This window comes from Tachyglossus aculeatus, chromosome X1 (genome assembly GCF_015852505.1).
Source record: "Tachyglossus aculeatus isolate mTacAcu1 chromosome X1, mTacAcu1.pri, whole genome shotgun sequence".
Lineage (NCBI taxonomy): Eukaryota > Metazoa > Chordata > Mammalia > Monotremata > Tachyglossidae > Tachyglossus > Tachyglossus aculeatus.
In genome coordinates this window covers 682,396-702,435 of record NC_052101.1, presented here as the reverse complement: position 1 = coordinate 702,435, position 20,040 = coordinate 682,396, and the positions used below count along the sequence as shown (strand labels likewise).

General features: G+C 42.9%; 1 protein-coding gene across 8 annotated transcripts in view; it reads right to left on the bottom strand.

Annotated features, from left to right (window-relative positions):
• Positions 1-20,040, bottom strand: part of KIDINS220 (kinase D interacting substrate 220) — a 104,001-nt gene that overhangs the window by 56,439 nt on the left and 27,522 nt on the right. For all 8 annotated transcript variants that reach the window (XM_038772685.1, XM_038772684.1, XM_038772686.1 and 5 more), the window contains exons 9-20: positions 18,996-19,094; positions 16,602-16,700; positions 16,106-16,204; positions 12,320-12,497; positions 9,171-9,335; positions 7,669-7,848; positions 6,432-6,597; positions 2,152-2,303; positions 1,663-1,952; positions 1,010-1,150; positions 362-605; positions 96-184 (exon numbers count right to left, since the gene is read on the bottom strand). In XM_038772685.1, the coding sequence (XP_038628613.1) occupies positions 96-184; positions 362-605; positions 1,010-1,150; positions 1,663-1,952; positions 2,152-2,303; positions 6,432-6,597; positions 7,669-7,848; positions 9,171-9,335; positions 12,320-12,497; positions 16,106-16,204; positions 16,602-16,700; positions 18,996-19,094 (1,902 nt within the window). The remainder of the gene's footprint in view (positions 1-95; positions 185-361; positions 606-1,009; positions 1,151-1,662; positions 1,953-2,151; positions 2,304-6,431; positions 6,598-7,668; positions 7,849-9,170; positions 9,336-12,319; positions 12,498-16,105; positions 16,205-16,601; positions 16,701-18,995; positions 19,095-20,040) is intronic.

The following is a 20,040-nucleotide window of genomic DNA, read 5'->3' as shown; positions in this document are numbered from 1 at the left end:
AGTGCTCTGCAAATAGTAAGTGTGCAATAAATGCCATTGATTAATTTTATCTAAATATCACCAATGACGATGGTGAATTAAAATCAGTCTCTTACCCGTCGATTGAGAGCTGTTTTGCTGCCAACCTTAGTCATTTCACCAAGACTATTCTGTGAAACTCTTCTGTCAAGATCTTCATGTAAGCCTTAACGATAATAAAAAACCCTTAAAGATTCTAATACGAGTACTCTCCATATTTGCAAACAGAGAAGGGCCAGACATTTTCATTACAGACAGAAATCCCCCTTTGCCAATCCACCCCCGAAAAGAACTACAAAATTATGTGCGTGGGAGATCTTAAAATGTGTTAGTGTGTCATTACCTGTATTTTCTGAGCATGGAACATCTCCATTGGTTGTGCCAGTTACAAGAAATTTTTTTGCACCACTTAGACCCCGGCTATTCAGGAAGACAGGCAAATGAACTATATTGCGCATATAGTCATGCCCATTTATATTTGAATCACGCAGCACACTATTAAGATTCTGATTAATTGCCTTTATAATAATGTGTGGGTCACTCGCAAAAATAGCAATGAAAGGACCTTTGGAAAATAGGACTCGGACCTGTGGGAGAAGGGAATTAGAGAGATTTTACAATGATGACCATTACATTTTTATCTAGAAGTAGGACCTGTGGGAGAAGGGAATTGGAGAGATTTTACAATGATGACCATTACATTTTTATCTAGAAGTAGGTCATTCAATTAGGCAGAAACCATATCAGGGATCTATCTGCTTAGCCTGTAAGCTCTCTGACAGAAAGGATGCTTGTTTAATTCCCCTATGTCCTCTATAATTTCTAAAAGAATTACAAAGATGGTTCCAGAAACCAGAGTCTCAGTTACCAATGTATCACTCAAAACTCATATAAGCAACGTGATTAGGCACTTTCAATTTAAACAACTTTATCTTTCTCTGAAAAATTCAGCATGTTCCTTAGTAAGAGTCTGTTACGATATTTCACTTACTGTGTCAAGCATCTGTAGCACTTTGTCCTGTTCACAGGCATCCAACCCATCAATAATAACCACTAGCCGTGTCTGGTTCTGAGTAAAGCTATCGATAGTTTTTGCCATTCTGGCCATTAATTCTACTTCACACTTAAGAACCTGTCAGGAAGGAAGCACGGGAAACTTACAGTACTTTACATTCAAAAGATTTACAGTGAGACAAGAAGTGGTGCAGTCTAAACAGTCTAAACAATGAACAGTGAGATGTGAGCATAGACTTTTAGTTCTGGCTCCACCAACAACTGCGTAAAGTTGGGCGATTTTTTGGGGGGAGAGGCAGAGGAGCTCGTTACTGATGGAGCAAGGGTAGACCAACATCTCTGTGCAAAAGAGCCAAACGGCTGCTCAGGGGTGTTTCCAAAAATAAATACGAAAAAAGCCATGGACATTTAAGCTCTTAGAGAATCTTGGAAATACTATTACTTGCCCTCATATTCTTCCAGTGACAGACTACCCTGAATGAAGGGGTCTGATCAGTGCAAACCTAGCTGACACCGAACTCACTGAATGAAAGTAACATTTGCAAAACTCAAACTCAAAAAAGTCCCTATGATTAAGTAAGATTCGATTCTCTCTCAAAATGCTTTTGAATTGACTTTATCAGTGCCTACCTTCATGAATCCTTCACTTTTCAACTTGTGCAGCTTGGAGGCGGCACTGTGGAGACGTTTTCGCTGAGAATTTAAGATGGAATCCAATACTTGCCACCACGTGCGACAGTTTAAGACCAAGGCCAAGCCAACTATGGAGGCCACTGATATGAGAATAGCATTCACGGTCAGACATTTTGGATCAACTCGGAATATGGCCAGAAGAGTGATCCCAGAAATGGCACAGCCCAGAATGAAAAGGAAAATGACAAAGGATGGTAGGCAACATGTTTTTTTCCACTTCTTTTTACCTAGAGCATAAAGATATTATTTCGGTTATTTCTCATTCAATTTCTAAAATATCCCATGGAGTATTACATAATGATGGTCTAAGATATTTCAAGAAAATGCCTTTCTGAAGACATATAAACATCTTTTTAGTTAATGCCACCATTAGAAAACAGAAATTCCAAGAGGGAAGAACAAATGTGAATGTCTCCCAAGTCCTACCTTGTGTATCTTCTGTTTTGAACACTCGAAAAAGTCTTGTTGCCAAAAAACCGAACTCCCTTTCACAAGCATCAGAGAGAGTTGCAATCATCTCAGCCATGGATGTTTCTCCACCTACACTAGAGAGTCTATTGTAATCTGTAAACAGAAACCTGTGGAACAAAAGTCAATCAGTTAGTGGTATTTATTGAGCATTTACTGTTTGAGAGCATTGTACTAAGCATTTGGGAGAGTACAATAAAACAGAGTTGGTTCACATGTTCCCTGCCCACAAGGAGTTTATAGTCTAGCTGAGGTGACAGACATTAAAATAAATTACAGATATTCATATAACTGCTGTGGGGCTGAGGGTGGGATGAATACCAAGTGCTTAAGGGTACAGATCCAAATGTCACAGAGACACAGACAAGAGAGGGAGTAGGAGTAAAGAGGGCTTAGCTGGGGAAGATCTCTTGGAGGAGATGTGTTTTTAATTTTTTTTTATTTATTTAATCATTCATTCATCTATTTATTTATATTAATGTCTTTCTCCTCCTCTAGGCTGTGAGCTCCGTGTGGGCAGGAATGTGTGGGTTTGTTGTTATATTGTACTCCCCCAAGCACTTAGTACAGTGCTTTGCACACAATAAGCACTGAATAAATACAACTGAATGAATGAATAATAAAACTTTGAAGGTGGGGAGAGTGGAGCTCTATATGAAAGAGGAGGGGGTTCCAGGAAAGAGGGAGTAAATGTGCTGGTTTTTAGCAAGAAATCAGCAAGGTGGGATAGGAGGGGAAGCTGGCTGTGGGCAACGAGCAAGTCTGCTAACTCTGCTGCATGGTACTTTTTTTTTATGGTATTTGTTAAGCACTTACTATGTGCCAAGCACTGTATTAAGCACTGGGGTGGATACAAGCTAATCAGGTTGGACACTCTCCCAAATGCTTAACTACAGTGCCCTGCACATAGTAAGCGCTCAATAAATACTATAGATTTATTAAAGCCAATGCTGAGGAGTTTGCCTTTGATGGGGAGGTGGACGGGCAAACCACTGGAGGTGAAAAGATTAGATCAAATTGTACTGCATGTTTATCTGTTCATATAACTGAAGTTAACAAAAGCCAAAGAATTTTAAACATGACCTTGTCAATATCAAATTTCACCATCTTCATGTCTTTATAAAAGTGACAGTGTGAAAACTCTGGGAAGGAACACACGGTATTATTAAGTCAGAAAGAAGCCAGAAAGAAGGGGGACTCCACCCAGAAAAAATGTAAGTGATCAATGGAAGGTCAGAGTTGGGAGGGAAAGCAGAAACAATGTGAATGATACTAACAATAATATCCCATATAAACAACATCAGATTGCGAGATGTCAACTAAACAGAGACAGGACCACAGGCAGTTTTGCAGGGTGGAAGTCAGGTTTTGTCAAGTTATAAGAGATGAGGTGGGTAGTTTGGAAAAGTTCATCAAAAAGGGGACTACAAGTTCTGAACTGAAGAGAAAAAGGTCAAAACAGGGAGAAGACAAAGTCCCCTAGAGAAAAGAAGAAATGTATTAAAAAAATGGAGAGAACAAATGAGGGGAAAGTCTCAAGGAGTACAAAACAATCAAACAACAACAACAACAAAAAACAAAGATCACGTTGAATTTGAAGTCAACTATCACTATCTACACTATGTCCTTGTTTTAATTTTTTTCCCCATGGTATTAGTTAAATGCTTTCTATGTCCCAAGGCACTGCATTAAGAGCTGGGGTAGATACAAGGTAATCAAATTGGACACAGTCCCTGACCCATATTCATTCATTTATTCAATCATACTTACTGAGCACTTACTGTGTGCAGAGAACTGTACTAAGCGCTTGGAAAGTACAATGCAGCAATGAAGACCATCCCTGCCCATACCGGGCTTACAGTTTAGAAGGGGGGAGACAGACATCAAAACAAATAAACAGGCATCAATATAAAACAGAATTGTAGATATATACATATATACATATGTGCTGTGGGGCGGGGGGGAGCAAAGGGAGCAAGTCAAGGTGACGCAGAGTGGAGGCGGAGCTGATGAAAAGGGGAGCTTAGTCAGGGGCACATACATGGGACATACAGTCTTAATCCCCATTTTACAGATGAGGTAACTGTGGCACAGAAAAGTACAGTGACCTAACAACAATAATAATAATGGCATTTATTAAGCGCTTACTATGTGCAAAGCACTGTTCTAAGCGCTGGGGGTGGGGAGGTTACAAGGTGATCAGGTTGTCCAATGGGGGGGCTCACAGTCTCAATCCCCATTTTACAGATGAGGTAACTGAGGCACAGAGAAGTTAAGTGACTTGCCCAAAGTCACACAGCTGACAATTGGCGGAGCCGGCATTTGAACCCATGACCTCTGACTCCAAAGCCCGGGCTCTTTCCACTGAGCCACACTGACTTGCCCAAGGTCACACTGCAGACAAGAGGTGGATCCAGGATTAAAGTCCACATCCTTCTGATTACCAGGCCCATGTTCTATTCATTAGGCAACACTGCTTCCCTTAATTTGGGACAAGAAGTGCTAAATCACATATTAATGGTCAGGTTTCATTCTGGTCAATTTCCACTTTACAAGGATCGTTTCTCTGAATTAAACAGGAGACTACATTCAAAAATTGCTTATTGAAATGGAAACTATATCAAAACTCCAAAGCGACTGTGGCAAATAACTAACCCAACGCACACAGAGAAACTTTTACTGATTTGGAATCCAAACGCACATTTCTATATAAAAATACTCAGCTGAGAATTAATAAGATAATCCGTTTTATCCCCTGAAGAGCGTTCTAGAAGAGCAGCACTTTTAGGAACACTTATGCTGTAGAATTTATGCCTTAACGAACACTAAAGACATGCACAACCACTTCCTCGGACATCACATCGCAATGTCAGTGATAGTTCCTAATTCTTTTATCCAGAACTTGTGATGAAAACACATGCACACGTTTTTGCTTAGAAAACACACTTTTTCCACTTCTGAATTTATTAATGATAATAATTACTATTATAGTGTTTATTAAGTGCTTATTATGTGCCAAGTGCTGCACTTAGTGCTGGGGTAGATATAAAATAACCAGATTGGACACAGTGCCCTTTCCTTGTGAACTCACAATCTAAGGATCAGGAAGAATGGGTGTTGAACCCCTATTTTACAGAGGAGGAAACTGAGGTGCTGAGAAGTGGAGAAGCCATGATAAGGACCCATGTCTCTGATTTCCAGGTCCATGCTCTGTCCACTAGGCCACATTAATAGATTCATATTCTTCTGGTCCCTATCTTCTAGATCAGCAAACAGACTTAAAATATTAGCTATCGATGGCCCAATGTGCATTAAGCACTACAGATTGTTACATAAAGGTGGAAAAAAGATCTATACATAGCTAAAACGTCCTGCCATGATTTAACAATGAATTAAATCTAATTTTTAAAAAAAATAAATTAAGTTTAAATTAGGGAGAATGCTAAACCTGCTAGGAGCCCCTTACTATTTGACAGGTCACAGTACTTAATGGAAATTGTGTATTTAACATTTCAATGAGCTCATAAAAACTTAATGTATTTTGTGGTAATCCACAAGTTTATAATACACAAGCATTGTCTGAAACCGTAGAACTCCAAATCTAGATTAAAAAGTATGCAGTTGGAAAGACTACCTATCAGGGAAGGCTGAAGATGGAGATTCTGCTGCAATGTGCTGACTGCCCTGGAGCAGGATCTTTGGGCTCTCTGCTCAAATTGCTCTCCAGAAAATGGAAGTACCAACACACGTACTATGTGCCAGGCACTGTAATCAATGCTGGGACAGAAATAAGGTAATCGGGTTGGACACATCACTGTCCTGTATGGGGCTCACGGTCTAAGTAGGAATGAGTAGGATGTAATCTCCATTTTACAGATGAGGTTAACGAGGCACAGAGAAGTTAAGCGACTTGCCCAAGATCACACAGCAGACAACCGGCTCCTTCCACTAGGTCAGGCTGCGTCCCTTAACCTAAATTCTCTTAGGATGTCTGAGCGTTCATTCCACGCACTTGGACTTCATAAACATGCATTAACCCAAATATCAAAAACACTACCTTAGATAATAGATTTCGTGTGGCTCTAAAATTAGTCGTCTCCATAGTACTACCAGTAAAACTGTTGGCAGCATAATGAAAATACTTTCTTCACACCTGTTTATTCAAATATTTCCTCTCTCTAAGAATAAGGTCCAATACGTTTTGAAGAGTTGCATACAGCACGATTAACCTGGTTTACCTGACGGGTAAAGCCTTCGTGGTTTGCTCTGGCAGCTCTGGTGGGTTTACAAACATCAGTTTGAGAAGAAGTTCCAGATACCCAATGTGTCTTGCCAACCTTGTACTTAACACCCAGGCCCAATTCCAACTCTCTCCTTCTCGTCGACCACCAAAATAAATCACAGCTAAAACAAGAGGAAGAAAAAAAAAATCACACAATTTATTGTTTATTTCTCCACAGAACCAGCTGAGGGACTTGTATTTCTTCTCTAACTGAGGACATCAAGATAGGAGAGAAGAGATGCTGTTTTCTGACCTCACTACTCCAGACTGGCAGAGTGCCACATTCCAAACCCTCTCCACCTGCTGCAGAAACAGACTTATTACAGAGGGCCTTTCTTATTTTCAATTTCACTTTTTGTTGGCTCTAAGACACACTAGTCTTCAAAGTGTTCTCAGGGGACAGAGTACTGCTTTCCTCCAATCCAATGGATAAAGCAATAAAACGAAGATAGGTGGGAAGCAGTGTCTTAAGACACAATTTTTTTTAACGGTACTTGTTCAGCACTAAGTGCAAAGTACAGTGCTCTGCATACAGTAAGAGCTCAATAAATACAACCAAATGAATGTAAAGCATTGTTTTAAGTGCTGGGGCAGATACAAGCTCATCAGGTTGGACACAGTCCCTGTCTCCCATGGGGCTCACAGTCTTAATCCCCATTTGACAGAAAAGGTAACTGAGGCCCAGAGAAGTTAAGTGACTTGCCCAAGGTCACACAGAAGACAAGTGGCAGGGCTGGGATTAGAACCCAGGTCCTTCTGACTCTGAGGCCCTACTCTATTCACTAGGCCATGCTACTTTCTATTCAAAGTGGGAAGTATTCAAAGGGAGCTTTATTCCTCCACCAGAAAAACAAAGACAGATATTTCGGCTTGCCATCTGTCAATCAATTAACAATTTGTATTGAGCACGTACTGTGGGCAGAGCACTGTACTAAGCACTTGGGAAAGCACAATACAAAAGGGAAGGTATACACAATCCCTGCCCGAGGAGCTTACAGACTAGAGGGGAGGCAGACATTTAAATGAATTACAGATGGATATGTACGTAAGTACCATGGTGTTGAGGGAGGAGTCAGTATCAAAGTGCGCAAGGGGAACGTTGGAAAACAGATCCAAATGCCAATGTAGTTTTACTAAACCAACGAATTCAGAGACGTATATGTGAATGATGATGCCGGTGAACAATGACTTACTGAAGAATATGTACAGAATGGCCAATAGGCTCAAAGCCACTGCAATTCCAAGTTTCAGATCCACAGTAAAAGCAAGCAGCAATCCCAAGCCTCCACACAGCAACAGAGTCAGGAAAACAATGAGCCACGAGAACTGGAAGAGAGGTTCAATTTGTTGTCCTGCAAAAGTTTTCATTTCATCTGAAAGAGGAACAATACAACACAGTTTAGCATTCCAGAAAAAGACAGATTAAGAATCTAATTCCATCTGTGCTTGTAAAACACTCTGCAAAAAATAAATCAGACATTAAAAAAGTGCTAGCCAGTTTGCTTGTAATTTGAAAATCAATTTAAACCATTCATTTTTTTTGGATTCCTGCAATCTTATGTACCTCCCTCCACTTCTCATATCCCACACTTGTCATATCTCACCTCCTCTCGCGTCACCCTTCTGCCTTTCCCCTCTCCAGTCCACACTTCCCTCGGCTTCACTTGGCTATTTATATAATTTTTCATAAAAAATCCTTCCACACATATCTCCTCACAACTCAAAATCCTCCAGTGGTTGGTTGCCCACCCATTCCTGCGTACCGCAGAAACTCCTCACTCTTGGCTTTAAGGCCCTTAGTCAGCTGTCTCCCTCCTACCTAACCTAATGAGAAGCAGCATGGCTCAGTGGAAAGAGCACGCGCTTGGGAGTCAGAGGTCATGGATTCAAATCCAGGCTCTGTCGCTTGTCTGCTGCGCGACTTTGGCAGAAACACTTAACTTCTCTGTGCCTCAGTTACCTCATCTGTAAAATGGGGATGAAGACTGTGAGCCCCACGTGGGACAACCTGATCTCCTTGTATCCTCCCCAGCGCTTAGAGCAGTTGCTCTGCAGAGTAAGCGCTTAACAAATGCCATCATTATTTAACCTTGCGCCTCTCCCATTACAACCCAGCCCGCACACTTTGTTCCTCTAACCCAGCCTACACACAGTACCTCCATCTCGTCTTTCTTGCTGTCGACCCCTTCCTCAAGCCCTCCCTCCTGCCTGGAACTCCCTCCTCCTTCATGCCTGACCACCACTTTTCCCATATTCAAAGCCCTATTAAAACCATACTCCCCCAGGAAGCCTTCCCTGACTAGCTTCTCATCCCCCTCACCCTTTTCTCCCCTTCTGTCACCCATGAACTTGCATTCAAAACCCCTCCTTGACACTCACCCACCCTCCCCGTACAGCATTTATAAACTTATCCCTATACTCTGTTGCTTCCCCTACCTAAAATTTATTTTACTGTCTATCTTGCCCATCTTGCCTAGGTTCTAAGTGCTTCATGGCCAGGAATCATGTCTACCAACTGAACTGCATTTCCCCAAGTGCTTAAGTACAATGCACTGCACACCAGCAAGTGCTTAATTACGGACACCGACTGATTTATTTTCAACTTACACAAAGGACAGAGTAACAAACCTTAGTAAGAACGCTCTCCAAAAACCAGTTTTAAGGCAAATTTACAAGTTAGTCAAATTAACTTTACCTTCTAATTTTTTCAGTAGAAAAGATTTCCCACTTCCCCACTGGGCATAGAGCCCCACACAGATGGGAGGCTGCATTGTCGGTTCACTGAGAATGTCAGCCAGGGCGCTACTGTACAGGTCGTAACCGAGCATGTCTCCATCCGTCTCAGTGGGAGATAAGTGTCCTAAAATGGCAAACATACGACGCATGTTTACTATAACTACACATTTAAAATACAAAGAAAAACACATTCCCGTGGCACAGTGAATCAAAACATACCATTCATCTTCTTGATTGATATAATTAAGGATCACAGAAAAGCAACGTTCAACAGATGTAATCTACTTTGAGAGGCTTCAGGTGCTCAAAATTAAAACAAAACAAATGTGCACAGGCATTGGGCAAAAACAGAACTGTTGACCAAATATATGTTCTAGTTTTCCAATTTGCTTTAGAATAACTTTTCACCATTGTTAAGCATTTAAAAGATAAGTTCCAGGGTATATCTGTTCACTACTGACCTCCACGATTCTAAAAATGACATAGAAAATGTACTTCCGTAGTTACAGCAGGTACTTAATACAGTAAGCACTCAATAACGATTTTGACCCCTTCCTTCTCTCCTTTTCCATGCCCACTCTGATCCTCGGAGACTTCAACATCCACATGGATATCCCTGGTGACTCCTCTGCCACCCTCTCCTTGAAGCTGCCAACCTCCTGCTCCACCCCACCTCACCCTCTCGCAAATTTGGTCACACCCTCGACCTCATCACCTCCTACTGCTGCACTATCTGCACCCTCACCAGCTCTGAAATCCCTCTCTCTGATCATAACCTTCTCACCTGCCCCTTCACACTCCTCTCCCGTAAACCTATACTACCTCACAAAGACCTCCGCTCTCTCAACCCCATCCATCTTTCTGAGCGCCTCACACCCCACCTCGTCTCCCTATCCCCCCTACCCAATCATGATGATCAGATTACTGCTCTCAACTCTACCCTCTCTACTCAGCTCGACTCCCTCGCTCCCCTTTCCCTTCACCACTCTTGTACCACTAACCCACAGCCCTGGATCACTGCCACTGTGCGCCTCCTTTGCTCTTATGCTTGAGCTGCTGAACGCTGTTGGCGAAAGTCTAAACACCAAGCCAACCTCGTTCACTTCAGGTTTACCCTTTCCTGCCTTAACTCTGACCTCTCCTCTGCCAGCCAAAACTATTTCTCCTCCCTTATTAACATCCATGCCCATCATCCCCGTCAGCTCTTCCGTACATTTAACTCCCTTCTCAGGCCCCCGGTTCCTCCCCCTCCTCCTTCCCTCACCCCCAACGATCTGGTCTCCTACTTCATTAGTAAAATTAACTCCAGCAAGTCTGAGCTCCCCAAAGTCACTCCTCCCCCTTCTCCTACCCCCAGCTCTCAACCCTCTCCGCTACTCTCCCATCCTTCCCAGCAGTATCCTCAGATGAGATCTCCTCCCTCCTCTCCAGTGCTACTCTAGCCACCTGTGCTTCTGACCTCATTCCCTCTCATCTTATGAAATCTCTCACCCCATCCCTCCTCCCCTCCTTAACTTCAATCTTCAACCGCTCACTCTCCACTGGTTCCTTCCCCTCTGCCTTCAAACATGCCCACGTCTCTCCCATCCTAAAAAAACCCTCTCTTGACCTCTCCTCCCCTTCTAGTTATCGCCCTATCTCCCTCCTACCATTCCTTTCCAAACTCCTTGAACAAGTCATCTACACCCGCTGCCTCAAATTCCCCAATGCAAACTCTCTCCTCGACCCCCTCCAATCTGGCTTCCGTCCCCTGCATTCCACCAAAACTGCCCTCTCAAAGGTCACCAATGACCTCCTGCTTGCCAAAACCAATGGCTCCTACTCTATCCTAATCCTCCTCAACTTCTCAGCTGCCTTCTCCTCAACACACTATCCAACCTTGGCTTCACAAACTCTGTCCTCTCCTGGCTCTCCACTTATCTCTCCGGGCATTCATTCTCAGTCTCTTTTGCGGGCTCCTCCTCCCCCTCCCATCCCCTTACTGTGGGGGTTCCTCAAGGGTCAGTTCTTGGTCCCCTCTGTTCTCTATCTACACTCACTCCCTTGGTGAACTCATTCGCACCCACAGCTTCAACTATCATCTTTAAGCTGATGACACCCAAATCTACATCTCTGCCCCTGCTCGCTCTCCCCTCCTTCAGGCTCGTGTCTCCTCCTGCCTTCAAGACACCTCCATCTGGATATCTGCCCACCATCTAAAACTCAGTATGTCCACGACTGAACTCCTTATCTTCCCTCCCAAACCCTGCCCTCTCCCTGACTTTCCCATCACTGTTGACGGCACTACCATCCTTCCCATCTCACAAGCCCGCAACCTTGGTGCCATCCTTGACTCTGCTCTCTCGTTCAACCCTCACATCCAATCCATCACCAAAACCTGCCGGTCTCACCTCCGCAACATCGCCAAGATCCGCCTTTTCCTCTCCATCCAGACTGCTACCCTGCTGGTTCAATCTCTCATCATATCCCGACTGGATTACTGCATCAGCCTCCTCTCTGATCTCCCATCCTCCTGTCTCTCTCCACTTCAGTCTATACCATTGAATAAATACAACTGATAGAAACAGGCTTTTCTCTTAGATGGTCAGCTCCTGGTGCCCAGGGAATGAACCACTTCATTGTTCTGAACTTCCCAAGCATCTATTACAGTGTGCTGCACCAAGTGGACACTCAATAAATGCTACTACTAATTACTGCTAGTTTCTGTTTAACTGGAGTCTGAGGTTCACAACCTTAAATACTTCTGAGAATCAATCAATCGTATTTATTAAGCGCGTACTGTGTGCAGAGCACTGTACTAAGCGCTTGGGAAGTACAAGTTGGCAACATATAGAGACGGTCCCTACCCAACAGTGGGCTCACAGTCTAGAAGGGGGAGACAGAGAATAAAACCAAACATATTAACAAAATAAAATAAATAGAATAGATATGTACAAGTAAAATAGAGTAACAAATATGTACAAACATATATACATATATACAGGTGCTGTGGGGAAGGGAAGGAGGCAAGACAGGGGGATGGAGAGGGGGACGAGGGGGAGAGGAAGGAGGGGGTCTATGGTTTGTTCAAGGGAAAAACAGAAAAACTATTCAGTATGAGCTACTTACTGGCTCCAAATATTTGAGTTAAGATGCTTTTCTGATGACTACAGTCAATGTTGTACGGCGTCTCTCCTGCCTTGTTTGGTCTATAAAGTAATCTTCCATCTTTGGGATTTCTTAAAAGGAGTTCTGCAAGCTTCCGACTTCTCCCACGAATGGAGATATGGAGGGGAGTGTCTCCTTTCTGTAAATCAAATGTTAGGTCATTTCTCACAGTTATATACTCGTGTGGGAACAAGTTGAAACCGCTACTTCTTAGTGGCAGATTGAAAGCATCCTCGTCAATGGCAAGAGAGCACCCTCCTCTTGACGGACACTGTGGAAGTGAAGCCCCACCCTTAGGCAGGAGCAAAAGGGGAATGGCTGCTCTGGACAATATTTACAACAGCAAGAACGCTTAGCAGTTTTTCCAACAAGGGTTGTTTACTTGCAACTTTGGGATTTCCAAACACGGCTTCTGCCGAGTAGTTTCTATACCTGCTGATATTTCAGAATGCTGAATTTTAACTTGTTTCCACTATGGTATGGATCATATTCTTCTTGCTACTTTTACCTTCTCTTTCCCATTTAGACTATGAGCACTATTGTAACTAAAGCCTATGACTTTTCTTGATCTTCCTGTACTTACCGCAGGACTGAGCAAACTGAGTTCTGAATAAAAAACTACTATTATTGTTGATTTAATATTACTGAATAATATAATTTATTATTATTAATAATAATAATGGTATTTTTTCAGCACTTGCTAGGTGCCAAGCAGTGTACTAAGCACTGGGGTTGATATGACATATACAGACTGGACTCAGTCTCTATCCCACAGACTAACGGAGAAAGAGAACAAGTATTTAGTACCCATTTTATATATAGGGTAACTGAGGCCTAAAGAAGTTAAGTGACTTGCCCATGGTCACAGACAGAACCAGTGGCCCAGTGACAGACCCAAGGTTAGAACCTCGATCTCCTTATTCTCAGACCCCTGCTCTTTCCACTTGGCCATGCAGCTTCTCATTAGTATGAAATAAAACGATAAAAGTACTATTTCAACTTCTTGAAAAAAAGATCAGTAACAATTCCAAGGATTGGCAAAGATCATTAAGTCCCACAGATTCCAAACAGGGTTAATATAAGCCTTGGGTAGACAGGGATCCTGAGTTATTTTACAAATATTCTGCTATATTTCAAGTTACTTAAATTCCCAAGTTATTCCTCCAAGAGAGTAAGAGGCCACAAGCATTTGATTATAGCTCCCACGGGGGCGGGGGGGGGGGGGGGGGGGGGGGGATCCTAGGCCTGCCTTGCGCCCTAGAGCTCACGGAGAGCCACTATTATGTGGGCACAGACCCGCTTTGCGCCACACCGACAGCCTCAAGTTGGGCCCAAAAACTCTGGCTTTGGCCCAAGGGTGTCTTTGATGGGCTGGCCAGGGGCTGCGTAGCAAATAATTCTCAGTCTGACAGGTGGCTTCCTTTTCTCTCAGGTCCATCCATGCATGGCGAGGAGCAAGGTCAGAATTTGCTTTCTGTTTTGGTAGCCATTTCAAGGGTCAGACAGCCTGCGACAAGAGTAAATCCCTCGTCTTCCTCTTCCACCGCTCATGCCGGTGCGGCCGTCCGGCCCCAGCATTCCTGCTCCAGCCAAAGGGCCGGCCAGACCCTGCTGACCACCACTGCCTCCTGAACCAAGAAGCACTGAACAGCAGTGGCGACGGAAGCAATAACAATGATGGCAACAGTGACAAGAAGCTGTACCAACGCTGGCTCTTTCGGGGAGCCGAAGGGTGCCTCCCAACCAGATGCATCACATGTTCCCCAAGTAGCTGGAAAATTCCCAGCCACAGCAGAGCCAATTCAACTGCAGCGGGGAAGTAAATCACAGAGCAGCTGTGGCTGATGTTGCCAAGCAAACACTGCAGTGTCGTCCTGAGTGAGGGTTCTGTCCTGCCAGCTTGGACTATGACTGGGACCCACTACTAACTATCTCACCCATTTTGGGAAGTCTGGTCACCTTCCTCTGGAAAGGAAGGAGGACAGTCCGCAGAAGAATCAGCTTTGCTGCCGTGCAAAAGAAAAGGCCGGGTTGTAGGGAGCGTGAAGGCATGCTACTCAAGGAAGGAAAGGAATCCAGGTCAGAATGCACATGTCTGGTTGACCGAGCAAATTTCCAAGATGCCTGGCCATGGGGTGAGAGTTCCAGGCATTGGTTATTTCACACCTAAAGTCACAAGAATGTGGGATTCAGAGCTGAGCATAAGCAGAGTAGAGAAAGCTGCACAAATCCAGCCTGGACTCTGGAATGACAAGTCATAATAGCTTATAGCTTCATTTCGGTCCTCAGGCTGGGAGAAAACCTGGCCTACAATACGACAGACAGTGGTGGGTACCATCCTACGTGCTCAAACTCACTGGACCATATTTACCAGGAACAATGCAGGAGCCGTCAGAAATCCATTCCGTTCTAGCCATGCCAGACACTCTTATCCATGGAAGGTCCTTCTCCTTCTTAGTGGTAGCAGCTACTCCTGCTGCCTACCAGCACAATTTTTTTTTAACAGTACTTGTTTACTTTGTGCCAGACACCATACCAAGCAGGCTAGATACAAGATAATCAGGGTGGATAAGCCCCTATCCCACCTATGGCTCACAGTCAATCCCCAATATACAAATGAGGTAACTGAGGCACAGAGAAGGTAAGTGAGAAGCAGCGTGGCCTCGTGGACAAAGCATGGGCTTGGGTTTTAATCCCGGCTCCGCCACTTTTCTGCTGAAACCGTGGGCAAGTTACTTAAGTTCTCTGTGCCTCAGTTACCTCATCTGTAAAATGGGGATTAAGACTGTGAGTCCTATGCGGAACAGGGGCTGTGTCCAACCTGATTAACTTTACCTACTCGAGCACTCAGCACAGAGCCTGGCACATAGCAGGTGCTTAACATAAAAAATAATGACTTGCCCAAAGTCACACAGCAGACAAGTGGTGGAGCTGAGATTGGAACCCCAGTCCTATGACTCCCAGGTCTGTGCTCCTTCCACTAGGGAATACAGCTTCTTGTTACCACCACAGCTTTAAAAATGAATTAGTCAACTTTACGATACACCTATAACCTGGACAAAAAAGGACTTGGATCTGTAAATATCTGAACTAAGGAGGAATGTGACCAAATACATACCCAATTTTAAACCTGTTGAGGCAGCAGAAATAGCCAGTAGATCTGTTACTGGTTTCCTTTAATACACCAGTCTCACTTAACAAATGCCACTTAATACTAGACAATAAGACAATACACCTCTGAAATCAGAGTTGGCAAAGACCTGAATATGAAAAAGTACTTCCTAATTATTCCCCAATAGTTAGAGGTGTGATATGCCCTGGTGACTCCCAGACTGAGCCTCCTTTTTCCTCTCCCCTTCCCCAACACCCCCTATCCCCTGCACCCTACCTCCTTCCCCTCCCCAAAGCACCTGTATATATGTTTGTACAGATTTCTCTATTTGTTTTACTTGTACATATTTGCTATTCTATTTATTTTGTCAATGATGTGCATCTAGCTTTACTTCTATTTATTCTGATGACTTGACACCCAACCACATGTTTTCTTTTGTTATCTGTCTCACCCTTCTAGACTGGGGGCCCGTTGTTGGGTAGGGACCATCTCTATATGCCAACTTGTACTTCCCAAGGGCTTAGTACAGTGCTCTGCACACAGTAAGCGCTCAATAAATACGATTGAATGAATGGTGACATTATGAATTTTTTTTAAAGTTTTACCTAATTCTCTCCATGAATATTTTTGTTTACCTTGTCTATAGCTGAAACTCTAGCTCCTTTGTCTAGTAGCAGCTCTACCACTTCAATATTTCTCATCTTGGTTGCCTTTATGAGGGGCGTTTCACCATCCTAAAGGTAAAAATAAACAGGTTTATTATTATTATTATTATTGTACTTGTTAAGTGCTTATTATGTGTCAAACACAATTCTGAGCATTGGACACAGTCCCTGTATCTTTCTGCCAAATGTACAACTTGAAGGCAGGCAGAGAAAGGTTCCAAAGGCAAAAACATCTATCAAGTGGGGACATTTTCCTCATGTTACTCCAACAAGACTTAATGTAGATGAATCAAAACTAGGATAAGCTTAACTAGAGCAATATTACAATGCACTTTGCTTCTAATTAACACATAAGCATGCACCAAGTTGTACAGAAACAAAAAACTGACTTTCTTCAGTGAGAAACAGAAGAATAACCTACAGAACTGTACTGAAATTTCTATTGGAATCGTCCTGTTGGACATACCTTTGTGCAGATTTCGGTATCAGGGTTACACTGCAAGATATCTCTCACCATTGTAGCATTCCCTTTTTCGACAGCCCAATACAAGGCAGTTTTATTATCCTACAAAGATAAATATAAAAATACTTATATCAACAATCCCTTTTCATATTAATCAATTAGTGGTGTTTAGTGAGCACAAACTGTATGACGAGAACTGTACTAAGTGCTTGGGAGAGTATGATACAATAGAGTTGCCAGACACAATATTAGACAGTCAGTCAGTCGATCATATTTATTGAGTGCTTACTGTGAGCAGAGCACATTACTAAGAGCTTGGGAGAGTACAATACAACAGACCAAAGGGAGTTCTCATTCTATTGAGAGTCTCTCTGCCTTGAAATGAGAGTGGTTGTTATCTAGGGCCATGGAAAGCCAGAATTCAGTGCAGATATTCAAAACTGAAGCTAGAAAAGCCAAGGTTGGCAAGGGAAACCTGTGCATTAATATCTTCTCCTGTGCTGTCCTGCTTGCTGTCACTGTTGAGTTTGTAGCACTAAATGTCTGCTAGAACACTTTTTCTATGGTCTAGACTGTAAGCTCATTGTGGGCAGGGAATGTGTCTTGTGCTACTACTGTACCTCCCGAGTGCTTAGTATAGCACATTCAACACTAAGTAGGCCTTTGCCAGATATGGGTTACCATTAACAGGTGGATAACATTACACTTCTCATTATCAATCAGGTGGTTATCAATCCAACAGTGGTATTTATCAAGCCTTATTCATTCATTCAATCATATTTATTGAGTGCTGACTGTGTGCAGGGCACTGTACTAAGAGCTTATTGTGTGTAGAGCAGAGTTGGTAGACACTACTCCTGAAGTCAAGAAGCTTAAGTCTAAAGAGGGAGAAAGCCATTAAAATACAGACTGGGAAACAGTAGAGTATAAGGACACGTACATAAATGCTGTGTGGCTGGGGTGATGACAAAAGAGTCTAAAGGGTACAAAGACAAGGGCATAGTAGACTAAGATGGAGGGTAGAGAGGGGAAATGAGGGCTTTCTCAGGGAAGGCCTCAATTGGTTAAAATTAGAGAAGCAGCAAGTCCTAGTGGAAAGAGCCCAGGCCAGAGGGTCAGAGGACCTGGGCTGTAATCCTACCTCTGTCACCTGCCTGCTGTGTGACCTTGGGCAAGTCACTTAACTTCTCTGTACCTCAGATTCCTCATCTGTACAATGGGGATTCAAAACCAGTTCACCCTCCCCTTTACACTGAGAGCTGTATGTGGGAAAGGGTCTTTGTCCAACTTGAATATCTTGTATCTACCCCACAGCTTAGTACAACACTTGGCAGATAGTAAGCACTTAAATGCCACCATTATTATTATGCTCCCTGGTTAAAGGTAATATTGAAAAATGAACTTTATATAGTTTTAGTTCTCAGTTCTCTCTAATGACTTGACAGGAGAACAAAGAAGCACAGGGACACAATGCATGCTGAAGCTAGAGGGGAGGAAAGGGCCCAGCATCCTGACTGTGATAAGCTTAGACTGCTCTTTGGTTTGTCAACTTTCCTCAAACCATTTCGCTGGACTGGGTGTGATGGAAACCAAGTAATCAACCCCCAAGCTCTTTATCCTATCAGCCTTTGGCCTCATCAGAGTACTCTCAGGACCCTAATGCCCACATTGGCACAGGAAACCCATCCCACACCAGGGAGTTTTCTGCCTCCTGAGTAGGGAGTGGCAGTGGTACTACTTAAGGTAGCCCAGAGTTTCTTCGGTCTTCTATAAAAATATAAACGAAGGTCAATCTCACAAAGCTCTTAAATTAGTAAAGACATTTGAATGGAAAGGGAGGCAGGTAAGAAGAAACCAAGAGAACAGAAGAACATTCAAGGAATCATTACGCTAGGTGCATAAAGAGAAGTGCAGTAGGTGAAAAAGCAGGAGGAAATGTTTCCCCTCCACTGTGGACATGGTTGGGCTGCAGACTTCTGTTTTCAGTTCAGGATCCTCAATTTCAGAGGATATTTAGTAAAGGATAATCAAAGCTAACAAAATGCAGCAAAACAGTAGATACTGAAAGGTTAAAAGCATTGGGGGTTTGGACTATGAAGGAGAAATATCTGAGCATGACCTAATAACCACTTTCCACTGTAAATGAAGTTAAGACAATACTAATAAATATGATTTAGTGAGCACATACTACAAGTAGAGCCCTATACTAAGCACCTGGGAGAGTACATGAGATGGAAAATACAAGAGCGTTACTAAACATTCATTCATTCACATAACTTCACAAGGAGTTTACAACTGAACATTGCACAGATAGTGGAAATCTGAGGTGGTCAGGAATGAGGGTGAAACCATCACACTTCAACTAAAAATAATCATTTTCAATGCAGTGGTACATACCTGTCCTCTAATGTCTATGTCCGCATACTTTTGAAGCAGGGCTCTCACAATTTCAACATGACCGCCCCTGACAGCACCAATCAACACTGTGTCCCCACTCTGAAAAACATATGCAATAATGCTCAAGAGAATAATCCTTGTTTTATTATGGAGGCTAATTATTAATCAAGAAACAGATATCTCCTGAAAATTGCTGAGATGAAACATAGATATTTCAAACTAACAAAGTTTACTACAGATGATTAATACCTGAGAAGCAAAAACATGACTTGTGAGAAATAAAACTTAAGCTAGCAACCACATCAGTTAGCCAATTTCTACCAAAGGGTATTTATTTGCATTAAAATTCATTTAAAAAACCACACTGGTTCCCTCATGTCACGCACAGCTATTTCTGAGAATGTGTGTTTACCCTCCCCGCAACAAAATAGCTTCCTGTTCTCATTGTTCAGGTGTGTTCTACACAAGGCAATTTCCATCAGCTTCATCTTACATCTAATTTGCTTAGTTCTGTCAGAACATGCATTTTCACTACTCATTTTGGAGCGAGAGCTTACAACCAAATCATTGAACACTCTTCCAACAATACATGTCTGTCTGTCTGTCTGTCTGGATTCCGTGGTGAGCTACTGGAAGAAACAATTCATTCATTCATTCATTCAATCGTATTTATTGAGCACTTACTGTGTGCAGAGCACTGTACTAAGCGCTTGGGAAGTACAAGTCGGCAACATATAGAGACAGTCCCTACCCAACAATGGGCTCACAGTCTAGAAGGGGGAGACAGACAACAGCACATGTAGACAGGTGTCAAAATCATCAGAACAAATAGAATTAAAGCTATATGTGCGTAATTAACAAAACAAATAGAATAGTAAATACGTACAAGTAAAATAGAGTAATAAATCTGTACAAATATATATACAAGTGCTGTGGGGAGGGGAAGGAAGTAGGGAGACGGGGATGGGGAGGAGGAGAGGAAAAAGGGGGCTCAAATTGTGAATGTGCATCCGGCAATAGACATGAGTGAGGTCAACCCAAGTTC